Source organism: Anarhichas minor, unplaced genomic scaffold (genome assembly GCF_050575085.1).
Source record: "Anarhichas minor isolate MPS153535 unplaced genomic scaffold, ASM5057508v1 ptg000014l, whole genome shotgun sequence".
Taxonomy (NCBI): Eukaryota; Metazoa; Chordata; class Actinopteri; order Perciformes; family Anarhichadidae; genus Anarhichas; species Anarhichas minor.
This window is the reverse complement of record NW_027466460.1, coordinates 5,275,812-5,288,904: the sequence shown is the minus strand read 5'-3', so window position 1 is coordinate 5,288,904 and position 13,093 is coordinate 5,275,812. Positions and strand designations below refer to the sequence as shown.

The 13,093-nt window shown below is 42.4% G+C and overlaps 1 protein-coding gene across 4 annotated transcripts in view; it reads right to left on the bottom strand.

The window, feature by feature from the left end:
- rptor (regulatory associated protein of MTOR, complex 1) overlaps positions 1-13,093 on the bottom strand; it is a 141,028-nt gene that overhangs the window by 10,019 nt on the left and 117,916 nt on the right. The window contains exons 26-30 of one of the 4 annotated variants that reach the window (XM_076091161.1): positions 11,064-11,169; positions 8,056-8,170; positions 7,794-7,918; positions 6,863-6,988; positions 3,625-3,672 (exon numbers count right to left, since the gene is read on the bottom strand). In XM_076091161.1, the coding sequence (XP_075947276.1) occupies positions 3,625-3,672; positions 6,863-6,988; positions 7,794-7,918; positions 8,056-8,170; positions 11,064-11,169 (520 nt within the window). The remainder of the gene's footprint in view (positions 1-3,624; positions 3,673-6,862; positions 6,989-7,793; positions 7,919-8,055; positions 8,171-11,063; positions 11,170-13,093) is intronic. The other 3 variants (XM_076091162.1, XM_076091163.1, XM_076091165.1) reach the window with 3 other exon arrangements.

Genomic DNA, 13,093 nt, shown 5'->3' with positions numbered 1-13,093 from the left:
AAGCTGTGAGAAGAGAGGGGGCATTCCCTTTGAAGCTGGCAGCTCTGGGATGAGGAAATCTGGGTTACAATGAGAGAGGGGAGGAGAACGGAGATTCCCCCAACACATGAAAGCGTGTGCATGTATTTCCTCTAAAATAAGGAGCACACGCGACACCAAACCTTCGCAGGATTAAGATTCAGTTTGATCCGTCTTTATGTTCCCGTGTCATCCCATCCCATGATGAGAAATCAATCGTGGATAAATATAAAGTGCATGAGTGAAGATCCCCACAAGACTAAGTACTGTAATGGTCTAATTGTCTCTGTGTTTTTGTTTCTATCTTAAGCATTGCCAGATGGACCTGCTCGGTTGCCCTGGAGCACAAATAAGATGCTGGGCCCCTACAGACCCCTTCTTCCTTCCACTGTTTGCTTTGTGGTACAAGGTGCACTTAATGTGGGATGTTAAGGTGGACCGGCTATTCTCATTTCAGTGACTAACCGCTCCTCTGAGACTTGCTCAGCACAACACGGACCCTCGGCTGCCAGGACTAACAACTTTTCTGGCGGAAACGCTGCAGTTGATGCTGTGCTTCAATGGTGCATAAGAAATGGTCCATTATGTTTGCACAAACCAGTTGACACACAGTAAGCCTTGGGCTTATGGGCTCCTGGAGTTCTGGGGGTCAGGATACTTGCCCCCTTAGCCCATTTCAGCCTTTCCATTCCTCTCTGGATCTCCATCCAGCCATCCAGCACTTCTTCTCACCCCAAACTCACTTCATCCCAACTCTTTACTTCATTATTTTCTCCTCTTCCCTTCTCTACTCCCAGCAGAGAACTCAAATCAAAAGCAGTTTGCTGGGAGTTCAGGGGGTCACAGCTCACAAATCTGCAACCTTAAACCCCACCCTTCAGTTTTGTATCACACGGTCAACACTCAGCTCAGCTGCTCGAACCGGGATACAATTCTGCCTTAGAGGAAACCTTTGTGGGCCTGAGCAGGTCTTAGCTACCCACACAGAAATCAATAGGGACATGGAGAATAGGGATTTGAGAAGGAGCAAAGTAGTGTGGGCAATGTTTCCTCATCTGTACATCTTACCACCTTACAGAGGTGGAGGTATAGATAGCTTAGATTTAGATTCTCACTTCATGCCTAGTCTCTTTCACTTGATTCTTGAGATCAAATGTTCTCCCAGTAATGGTAACAAGTAATGGTATTGTTCACTGAATGGCTTTTCCTTTGATGAATCTTAAACAAGGGGGGGGGGGGGGGGGGGGAGAAGAGCTACTTTTAACACCACTAACAGTCGTGGTAGATCATCTTGTTCCTGTGCCAGTGAGCCAGCACAATCTAACCTAATTTTAGACATATCTATCTATTCCTTTGCATAAGTACCATAGTTTCACTCCTCTTTCTCTCTGGAAAAGACGCTGTCCTCTCCTTATTCTATGCGGTTATCCTCATTGATGAACTAGCTCTCCCCCACACTGCAGCTCATTAACCCAGTGCTGCGGACTTTCTGGTTCTTCTCCCCCTGAGAGTCATCCCCTCTCTTCCCTGCATCATGTTTGCTTTGAAAAGGTCCTCCAGGACTCCGGTAATAAACCGTCTCCAGGATTACCAGGGCCTTGCCCGGCATGCATGTGCCTCTAAGAGAAGGCGATGTTATCTATGTAAATGCTCTGTCCGGCCGTGCATGATCAGTTGGTCATCATAACCTTTGAAGGCCGAGGCTTGACATTTGGGGAGGTAAAAAGCTTTGACCTGCCTTGTTGACAAAGACCTTGTGAAATGAGGCATAACCTACATGACATTAGCACTGTCAATAATCTACTTGGTGTTATTCTTAGATCTTCCCAGTAAATGCTGAAGGCCAAAAAATTGTGTGTGCCTTGAGGCTTTTTGTCTCATTTCCCTGAAACCTCCAAGTCATGTGCCTCTCTCTAACTTCATACTGAGACCCGAGCTCTGGATTTAGCAAGTTCTCAGAGCCCCAATGTTAACAAGGCAAAAAGGCAGTGCAGCCAAATATAGTACAGGACACAGCGTCTGCCTTTCTAAAGCCAAAGAAGAGAGGGCTGCCCGACTTTCACTTATGCAACCAAAAGAAAAGGGACGAAGAGGAAAAACCCTAATATTGAGCGACTGCAGGGGTATGAATGAGTCGAGGGACGGAGGTAAATGAAGAACATTATTAACAGTATTATAATCAGAATTTAATTAGATTGACTCTCAATCTAATCTGTAGAGATGTGAAGTGTGCTATTCTGTGCAGTAGCCGCAGGAATAGTTTCTCCAGTCTCTGCCAGCCATGGTCCCCTAATTTCACCAGTTCCCCTGGAGTTTAACAGGCAAATCCCTCCAGCGAGACGGACTGGGTGGCTCTATGCTATTAGAATCACAAAGCACCGACACACTCCCAATTATGGAGTCCGTTTGAAGAAAGACCTCTGCCTCACCAAAGGCAAAAGCCATTTGCTCCTTCTTTAAATAAGCATCTACTTGAATGTTGTTTGGTTTGTGGATATAAGCCAAATTGCAAATTTTCACTGCAACTGGACAGATCGCCCAAAACAGTGATTGTACAATAATAGCATAGCAGCAGTATCTGGGCATGGCAGGTTTGTCCGGTTGGGGCATTCTCCACAAGTGTAAGAAATAGACCAGACAGTGTGTTTGTCCTCTCTAATGTAAGCTGCAAATGTTAGCATGTACCTACAGTATAGGGCGACCAGATGAGAATGGGTGAAATTAGGCAAAGGGGAGTCAAGGGTGGGCATGGCCTCCAGTACATTACATACAGTGTAACAGTATTAATAATAATAAAACGAGTATTCTTTCCTGCAGACTTTGCAAAACATCTGGATATCGTAAGGCTGCAATGATCCATGGATAGTTCCCTCCCAACTTTTCCCAGTAACTGCAGTAACGTTTTTGCTTTTTGACTGGATGTTCATCGGGCTCCATGTCTGTGATGGATGTTTTAATTCCCCTCTGTAAATGTTTTAATTCAACAACGTCATAGCTACGCATAGTTATTCATCAATTCGCTGCACTACTGAACACGGCACAAAAAACCCTCTACCAGCCATAATTTATGTAAACTGGAGACACAACAGTACCCAGCTGTAGGAAACAGCAAAATAATGTTTTACGACGCTATAACTATTTAAAACCTGGGATTCAGGACAACTGCTTGTAATTTGGGACTGTCCCAAATTGTTAAGGGCGTCTGGTCACCCTACTACTAACATAATGTTACTCTGAAAACGTACAGTTTGAAAAATGCAAACAAGTATGTGAAGTTGTGATCAAGAATCGAGTGTTAACTTTGCCACCATTATCAATGTAAACTGCACACAGTTAGTGTCATACTAGAATTGAAAGCTAGACAGGTATAACAACAGTAATTAAAGGGAGCAGAGCTTAGCATTGTATTAGTTACAAGAACAGCGTGTCCTACTTTCAACTTTGGGAGGACTGCCAGGGATGAAGTGATGGAGCATCACCGGACAAATGAAGGGATTAGGGGTCAGGGGATAAAGGAAAACAAAAAAAGAGGCACACTGCCAGCTATTTAGTGCAGCACCTTAGCTCTGGGCGTGAAAGAGTAGAGAAGAGGATGGCGTCACTCACCTCCTTGTTTACTCCTGTCAAGATAGATGGAGACCCTTCTGGCCAGACCTGCGAGCAGGGGGAGGGAGCAAACGGAAAGAGGGAAAAAGGCAGGGAGGAAGGAGAGCAGCAATGCAAGCGACACATTAGCAAGGACCCCCCCATGCATGCGGACCAACACAATCTTACACACACTTAAAAGTAAGACTTCAGGAGTATACGTCACATGCAGTCAAACAGCAGAGGGATGAACAAGGCTGCTTTTTCTCATAGTGGCATCTCCAAAATGATTAACAGTGATATGTGCGGATCAAAGCGCGAGGGAGGCAAGAGCTGACTCTCTGCCTCTGCATTACAAACAGGGGCTGTGGAGGCTGCACAGGGTGCACAACCTCCAAGTCTGCAGGACACCGAATCTCAAATATTTTCTCCACAGACTACAAAGCAGGCAGGGTGGAGTCGCTGCTTAACTCTGTGTGTATATGTGCAAAAGACATCGTGAAATAATTCAACTGGGTTGAAGGTGTGTGTGATTAAATAAATCCATTAATTCGATCACACAAAATGACGAGATTTGTTCTGGAGGTCAAAAAGAAAACTGCTTGCTTGCCTTGTTCAGCCTCTCTCGAGACGAGGGGAAAAACACAAAACAATGTCAGAGAACCAGAAAAGTAACAACAAGCCAGACAAACACAGTCTACAGAGATGGTTCACTGATGAGGAACAGTACAAAAGCCTGTTGTTGTACAACAGGGATGGGATGAGTGAGGACAGGTTGTGTAGGGACTGGTGTGTGTGTGTGTGTGTCCGCGTCTTCTTGAGAAACGTTCAGTCTTGTAGCAACAACAACCTACAGAGGTAGAGTCGTTTTTTGGCAGCACAAAGACATACTTGTGTAATATTTCATTGGGTTTTACATTATTAATGCCACTGAGGCAATGCTAAAAATCGAAAAGTTTCCCAACAGCATATAATTACTGTACTTTATCTGGAAGACATTCCAAGCAATGGTAATATCACTTAACTGAATATTGGGTCAGTAGGGAAAGTGGTGTATGACTGCAATAGGGGAAACTGTGTGTGTGTGTGTGTGTGAGTGAGAGAGAGAGAGAATAAGAGAGCAGATGTTTTTGAAGTTTCTTGCCAAGTAAAAAAAGAACACAACAAGTTGAAGCTGGACTCTTCAGTAAAACTTTACTAGGAAAGCTCTCGGTGGAGTGGCTGTTTATATAAAAATTGATGCCTCCACTGTAGTCTGAATGCAGAGCCAACACTGTCACTAAAAACACATCCAGGAAAGCAAGCACATCATTAAATGTTACAGTCTGAGTGAAAACAAGGCTGTGGCTCGCTGCGGGAGAGTCCCCTTCAGGGGAAGAGTCTCTCAGGGGAATTCAGACGGACAGTGATGCTAGTTAAGTGTGTCGCCTCTTTGGAGGTCCCAACAGTGCAGTGATACTGCAGCTTTGTAATGATGGAGACACATATGTGCACACAGTGTGTGGTCCACTCCTCTGCACAGAGTTATGAATTATGGAAGTGTGTCATCACAGAACGTAAACATGGCAACATCCACAGTCCAAGTTTAAAATGATTCATTAAATTTAAGCAACAGAGACAACCCCCTGACCAAAAACCTACCATTTTAAGATTAATATTGTGTTTTAAATACACTTTGAATGTCAACTTTCCTCCATCTTTGTGAGATATGACAGATATTTCATGAATATCACATATGTGACAGAGTAAGACAGGCGAGGCTGAGAACTGGCCTTCAATTTGCGTTACATTAGTTTTGAGTGATGGAACCTGACTCACAATCCAAAATATGCAACAGTGTGGAAGTTGAACTCTGGTTTCAGTTTCCATTTCATTACATCAGGTCAAATCAATTATTTTAAGGACCATATGTGACACTCTCCTGGATTTGGCTTCATGACAATGACGACATTTTCCCTCTTTTTTTTGCATCACTCTGGGCAATTTCAGCATCAAAATGTGTTACTATTAAAAGTGCACATCTATGGTAATGAGGACATATGCTTTGCTATTGCAGCGCATGAAAAAAATATACTTTTGGCTGGGTTTGATAGGGTTAGTGATCTCTTCCAATGACTCCATAATTACTGTGCCCTGCGTTGACGTTTTTGCCACTCAAAAACTCTCATTAGTGTCACCTTTTACTCCGAGAGTAAATTCTGACTTTAAAAACACCAAACTCTATGACAGATATCTGCTTATGGATGCAGAATCTGCAGGCAATGGAACCAGATTTTGATATCGGAGGCATTCTGGTTTCCGTTTGTAGTCTGTGTCGCACGCAGGCAAACAGTCCGTGCATTGGTCCAAATGCGATCTCGGCTATGGTCCGACGATGATTTCACTTTTCATTAGCTTTTTGAAATAATTTATCTGCATTCATAAGCAGATAAATATCTGTTTAAAGAGATGAGCCGTAGACGTTGCCTCTCACTTCTAACTCCACTCTCACGTCTCAAGTTGCTAATCAGATGTTTTTTAGGCTTTATGCTGTTGTACCATGATGTCGTAGAGGGATCTTGTGGTTTTAACTTACATAAGCTTCTTTAAAGTAACAGAAGTTAAGGATGTTTAATAATGGACTTTGTTTTTCATAGTGGTTAGTGGATTATAATTCCCATAACTGTGACACATTATACTCTTTTTATAATGCATTATAATGTTGTTATAAGTTGTGGTTACTTTTCTTTTAGTAAAATAAATATATTTCAATATATTTAATGGTATTTTTGTATTTTACTTAAAGGAATACTTAAAGGAATACAGCCACAGTAACTTATAACATTACAATGCAATATAAAAAGATTATAATGTATCAAAACTATGGGAATTATTATACACTATGATCCATTGAGTGACCATTAATCATGATTATGATACTTGACCTACTAAGTCATTGTTAATAAGTGTATAACTATGATTATATAGTGCTACAAGCAGATTATAACACATAAGTATTTGTATGTTTATAATGCAATAAATAGAAAGTGTTACTTCACTGTCTGCTTATATAGTCCACAAAGCTACTGCAGTTAAAATTTGAGGCACTCAAAACTGGTGCCATCTGGCTGCTCTGTGTGTGTGGAGGAGTGGACGTGTGACGTGGAGGAGTGGACGTGTGACTGGGAGGGGTGAACAGTGGGGCAGTCGGCGAGTTACTACAGGCATGTACAGTGGGAGTATGGGTGGGTAGACGGTAAAATAGAGTGTTGATCTTTACTGTGAGCGCTGGTGGTGGGCTGACCTCTGGTAGTGGGCAGCATGTCAGAGAGGCCCTGCCACGCCGTCACCATCTCTGGGTTCTTCTGGTCGGCAAAGTTCTTCCAAATACGTAGCGCTCCATCGTCTGGAGAGGGGAGGGGTGTGGGGGGGGCATAGAGGCAGAGAGATGCAGAGAGGGAAGTTAAGAGTCAGAAAACAAAATATGGATAAAGAGATGCAGTGAGGAGCAAAGGCTAAGGCCAGAAGGAGGTGCAGCACACTCTTTTGTATTCTTAATGGATTTTGAAGTGCATGGTGAACATGTGCAGGAGATTTGATGAAAACCTTGAAGACTTGTTCAAAGTATGCAACACACAGAATGACTTGAAAATGAACACACACAAACACACACTTCTCAAAAGAATCAATAGAGAATGTAGAGCAGCATCTTAAAAGGCGTATTGCCTGAAAGCGTCTCTTCAGTATGAAACAAAGTGAGGAGTCTCTAACCTTACAAACCTGTCTGAACAGCGTAGCTACAGTAAGACACGGAGCTAAACATAAAACATGTCCATGCACTCTCAAGAGAGTGCTATTGCAACCCGTAAAAGCCTCCACTCGATTTACATTCCGTGGTTTACTCTTTTAACGCTGTATATTTTCTACACGTGCACATTACATTTTGCTTTGTTCTGATGATGAATACACACGAGTGCAGCTTTGGGCGTGTGTGTGTTTTCGTGGGTGAGAGTCAAGTGTTTAAGGCTCGTTGCCGCTACAAATGAGTCTCGTTGAGATTTCCACTGTGCTGGTGGGCGCACGCATTTAAGCTGCTCACTCAAGGAAAATATTACAAATGATGAACTTTAATTTGTACTCGTTGCAGTTCTCTGAGTCTTCTGCGTGAGTGTATTCATACATGTGCGTGTGTGTGTGAGTGTGTTTCACACCTGTTGCAGTGAGCAGTAATGAACAGTCGTGTCCGTTCAGGTACTCCATGGCTGTGATGCGAGTGTACCGAGGGTTTCCGTTGTAGAAGTAGTCCAACCTCTCGCCCTTCTCCCAGTCCCAGAAACTACAGCAAACATACACACATGCACTCTAATTAATGATTCGATCTGTTTTACTTGTAAGACCGTCGAGTATGAAACTCAACTATTTGCAGAATGGTCTTCAAGCGGATTTGTTGTTTTTCATTCTGTGTTCTCTGACCAGATGCTGTCTTTGTCAGCCACAGCGATGCAGGTGTTGAAGGGGTGAAACTTCACAACAGATGGTACTCCAGGGTTGCGGTTGATGAATATTTGATCATCCAGACGGGAAACACCTGTAATAGGGGGGACAAGCCAGAATGGAAAAGGAGTTCTTGAAACTGGAAAATCCCAGGTTAGATTTCTGTTGAACCTGTGAATTCTTTCAGCTTTGACACAAGAGGCTCTTATAAAACTTTAACAAAAATAATCTTATCTACCCTTTTGAGAGTACGTACTGCTTCCAGGATATAGCCACAACCTCACACTCTGAGTCCAACACTGCGTACTCTGCTTTTGGATATTACCAAGTTATCCGTAGCCCATTTGTTCATTGTAAAGATGTAAATATTTACTGTGAATACATGTTTTCCTTTTTAAAAAGGCCTCAGTAATTTCCTCAAACAGCTGGGTGCTGAAGTTTTTTATTTTGGACTGGGGAGTTTCACCTGTGGATTATTAGATTAGTTGTTGTGCTAGTGGGTATTTCAGGCAGCAGGGTGGTGTATGTGGGACTAAGTTAAAACAACTACAGTGCCCATATTGATGGTATGAAAGAATATGTCATCCAGTCCAACAGTGTGTTTCATCTGTTTGTGGACAACAAAGGTGCTCTATGGCACACAAGACAATAGACGTAATGATTTTGGTCTTTTTGTTAACAATGAAGAATGCTCTGCAGCAGTATAGACTGTTTCTAAAATCCCTCCCTATTTACTAGATACCAAGGGTGAACCCGAATAGTCAAATATTCAACGATTTGCTCTAAGAAGCCTGATTCGACTGCCAATCTCACGGTCGAATCGTTGCAGAGACGGGAAACAAAGAATACTTTATCATTCATAAATAACGATTAGGCCTACATTTGTTCATGAAAACCCTCACATAAGAACATAGAGAGATATATATACAGTATATATTTAAAATCTATGAAAGAATCACAAAATTCAGCTGGGGGAGGCGCATTGGTCTATAACAGCTGTTAGTCTTGCGTCTCTCTTTCTCCCGTTGAAAGTTTCATTCACAACCGCTCGCTAGCTCTAGGCCGGTTGGGACTAACTCTTCCCCGATCGAGGGCGCTGTCGCGTTAGTGTATCCCCAACCCTCCGGTTCCCCGTCAGGGAGACTGTGAGCACCGTTAGCTACGAGCTGCCATGTTGAAGGCCGCTGAGAGGCAATCGAAATGATCCCAATCTTGTATCTTGCTCCTTAAAACCACAAAATGATGTTGCCATACAACCTTCTTCCGTGGACTATATATTAGAAATACATTTGTGATAAGTCAAAAACAAACGTAATCTAGGGTATTTGTAGCTGTATATATTGACAGGATCAGAACTAAGTAGCAACCAGGCCTTTATAAGAGCATTTTAAAACCAGAACATGCTGGAATGAATGACTGCGTATCGATAAAAAGAAAGTTTTACAGCATTGTAAGGTTACAAAATAGTAATTGTAGGACTTGAGGCAAAGCAAGAGAAACAAAACATCCATGGTCGGAGATTCAAGCCAGAAGAAAAAGTCTGTTAGTCTACCTCTTTGTCAGATTTTAATAGAGTATATAATACAGTGCCAACGCACACAGATACCAACTAAAAAGAAATTCACTGCCTCACCATACGTTGTCATGGCAACAACACATGCCGTTACCACAAGCCTGTCCTTGGCTACCTGAGCACACTCTGGAGGCATGAGATGAAAAAGAGTGAGGAGGAATCCATCATGAATTCATCACTGATGTGTTGGGGAGAAAGCTGAGGCCTTTGGTTAAAAGATGAGCAAGATCATTGCCATCGATTTGCTTTTGTTCGTGCTGTTTGACGGCACATTCGATATGGAACTACTGAAACTACCCGAGGACTTTCAAACTGCGTGGTGATGTGTGTGCATTTCTCAAATCACAAACGACCAAATCAGGTTTACAAGCCAAAATATATCTTGACCACTTTTTTTTTTTTCTTCTCATGTTTCTAGCTTCCCTGCCTCCGTCTTGCCTCCTCCGTCCTCAGCCTTCTTTGCCCTCCATCCCACCCTCCCTCCTCCTCCTCCTCCCTCCTCCTCCCTCCTCTCATCTCATTTCTCTCTGGAGTGAACAGACTGAATGAGGGCAACCCTACTATTTCTATCTCTTTCAAAAAAAACAACTGTGAGTATAGAGGGGATTTCAATGATTTAGCAAGCGGACACGTGCGGGCGCAAGCCTCAGCTCTGACGCCAATCTCCTCGTGACTCTGTGTGTGTGTGTGCGGAGGGGGCTGCGAATGACGTTGGAGGTGTTAGCTATTCTGTTTGAGAGGCTCTGACTTCACCTGGGGAGTCTGTGTGTGTGTGCTGACACCCCGGGGCTTTATAGTGTGTGGGTTTCTGGGTTTAAGTTTGAGTGTGTGTGAGGGGAGTCCTGTGACTCATAAAGGAGACTATGGATGTCTCACATGTCTAAAACAAAGCTGCACCATCTACACCTACCGTGTGTCTCAGTCGGTCCTTTTCTGGACAGTCTGGATTTTTACCAAACTCTCATCAAGGCTACAAAAACATTCCATTAAACATGATCCTGGCAAAATGTCATTGCTCATGCTCTGTGATCTTAGCACTGCATTTGACACTGCTGGTGACAGAGCTACTAATCAGAAAGGACTGTTCCAAAATGATAAGAATCCTATCCTCTAAGACAGGGACTATTTTCCCATGCGATTTGGGAAAATGTTGGTTTTGCAACAACCTCTGCAAACATGTAGTCCAGGCAAAATATTCTAACACCACTCATTAGCACAACATTTGCGATTAGACCAATCTGCTGAGCATTCTTGAGTCCCTCAAGGTTTGATTCTTGGACCGGTAGAAAAATAACAATCCGCCAAAATATTGTCTATTGGTAGCATTAATATAACAAGCCTATGGTATTTCACAAAATAACATTAGTTGACTCCCACTGTACACATCATGTCTGTGTGTGTGTGTGTGACTAACCCTTTTGTGTGATGCATCGGCTCTGTTTTCTCACGCGAGTGTTTCTCAAGAACCTCCATTGTCGCTCCATCCTCACCTGACTCTCCACGTCATGCTCCTCTGGGATCTGAAAGAGTGAATTCAAAAAAGGACGGAGAGAGATTCACCTGATCAATCCACTTGGAACATTTGTAGGAAAAAGCATATGATTTAAATACATTGCACCCTCATTGCAAATACAGTTTTAGATAAAGTTTAAGATAAATACTTGGGTTACTCGAGATACAAACAGACTTTGTTGTGAGCAGTTAAGGTCTGAGGATTATCTTGAGTAACCAGGTCATCATTTCTGGAAAGAGACATTGCTCTTGAGTTTTTAAAATTTATTTTTCCGGTGCGTTGAGCTCCACAAGCTGAGTGCCATATTAGCGGCAGACATCTTTACAGCTGATCTCTTCAAAACTACGCAACTCACACTAAAACAATTTAGATAGGTACTTCGCACTATAGGTGAGAGGGAGAATATGTATTTCTGATTTTGGGGTGAACTGTCCCTTTAACACATGTATTGAATGAATTTCCCTCCGTCATTTTGAAACCTGCCTGGTTTACATCGGCCAGCAGTCGTCTCCTTCTCTGCCTTTTTCTGGTGCGTACAATTTCTTGACAAACAACAGTTCTGTGTAGTGTCTACAGCTAGCTGCAGTTGTCACATGGGGTCAGCGAGCACAGTGAAGTCATTGGGCCCAGCTGCTATTTGCCAACAAGAAGGTCCAGCAAGTAACTCCTGCTAAAACCCACAAATAGTTATTTTTACATGTGGGATTGTGTATGGAGCAAACAAATGAGATACAAGATGGTAATTAATGAGCTCTAAAGGTGTTGGTGGGTGTTTTGACTCAACACAAAACACACAGACACAAGATGTCATGTTACAAATCATGTAAGCATATTCCTCGAAAGGTTGAAATACTCCTTTAAGCCTTAGACCAGTTCCAGGTCACCGCATGCTCTCAGCCGGCACCAGTGGGTTTATTGATAATACAAATGTTACCAACTTGCCTCATCACATTACAGGCCTGATAACTTTGCTAACTACAATGTAAAGTGAAGCTCACACTGTTACTCAGGTAATGAGTCCAGTCATCAAGTTCACTTTGTTCAATTACATCTGATCACATCTGTTGAGCTGAGGGACGATATTAAAAGTATTAACTTTGTGACAAAATGCCCCCCAGAGATTTGGTCCCAGCATTATTTTAATGACTCTTTTTAACATGACATTCAATATGCAGGATGTATAGGATTTTTCAGTTCAAAGTATTAAAAGCGTAAATTAAAACTTTATATTACTTTGCTATTATGTGCATATTTGACAGATGAATAAATAAACAGAGTGTAAACAACGGAGAAAAAAGTGTGTGTGTGTGTTTAAGAGCTGGTTGCCAGTGTGTGCTTATTAAGCACATTTCTACAAGGTATCCAACACCCACTGAATGCTAAACAGCTTGACGCGCACGCGCACACACACACACACACACACACACACACACACACACACACACACACACACACACACACACAGTGTGTAATCAATATTCATGTATGTCCTTGCTCTGCTTATGTTGCTTTAAGGGAAACACAACAAACATGTTAACACCTCTGAATGGAGATTGTGAGTGCTGTCAAGTCAGGTTTATCTGTATATCACATGCAGTGTCTCTAATTATGGTTCCTGACTGCGCCTGTGAGGAGGCAGCTATTATCACAGTAAAGAGTGTGTGTGTGTGTGTCTATATTGTAGTTCCCAGGGTTGTGGCCCTTCCCTGGTGATCCATTTTCCAATTCTGATCTAAAGTTTTATCTCCTATGTTTATGAATTAAGAACAGGTGAAAAAAAGTTTTTGCCGGGATAATTTTGTTTTGGTCGGTAAAAAAAAAAAAAAGGTTTATCAGGAGGATTTTTAAAGAGCATGTTTGGATTTCAACTGGCAAAAAAGGTTTCTATATATTTCCAAAGAATGTAGTTGAGGTCTGATTTATTAATTTAA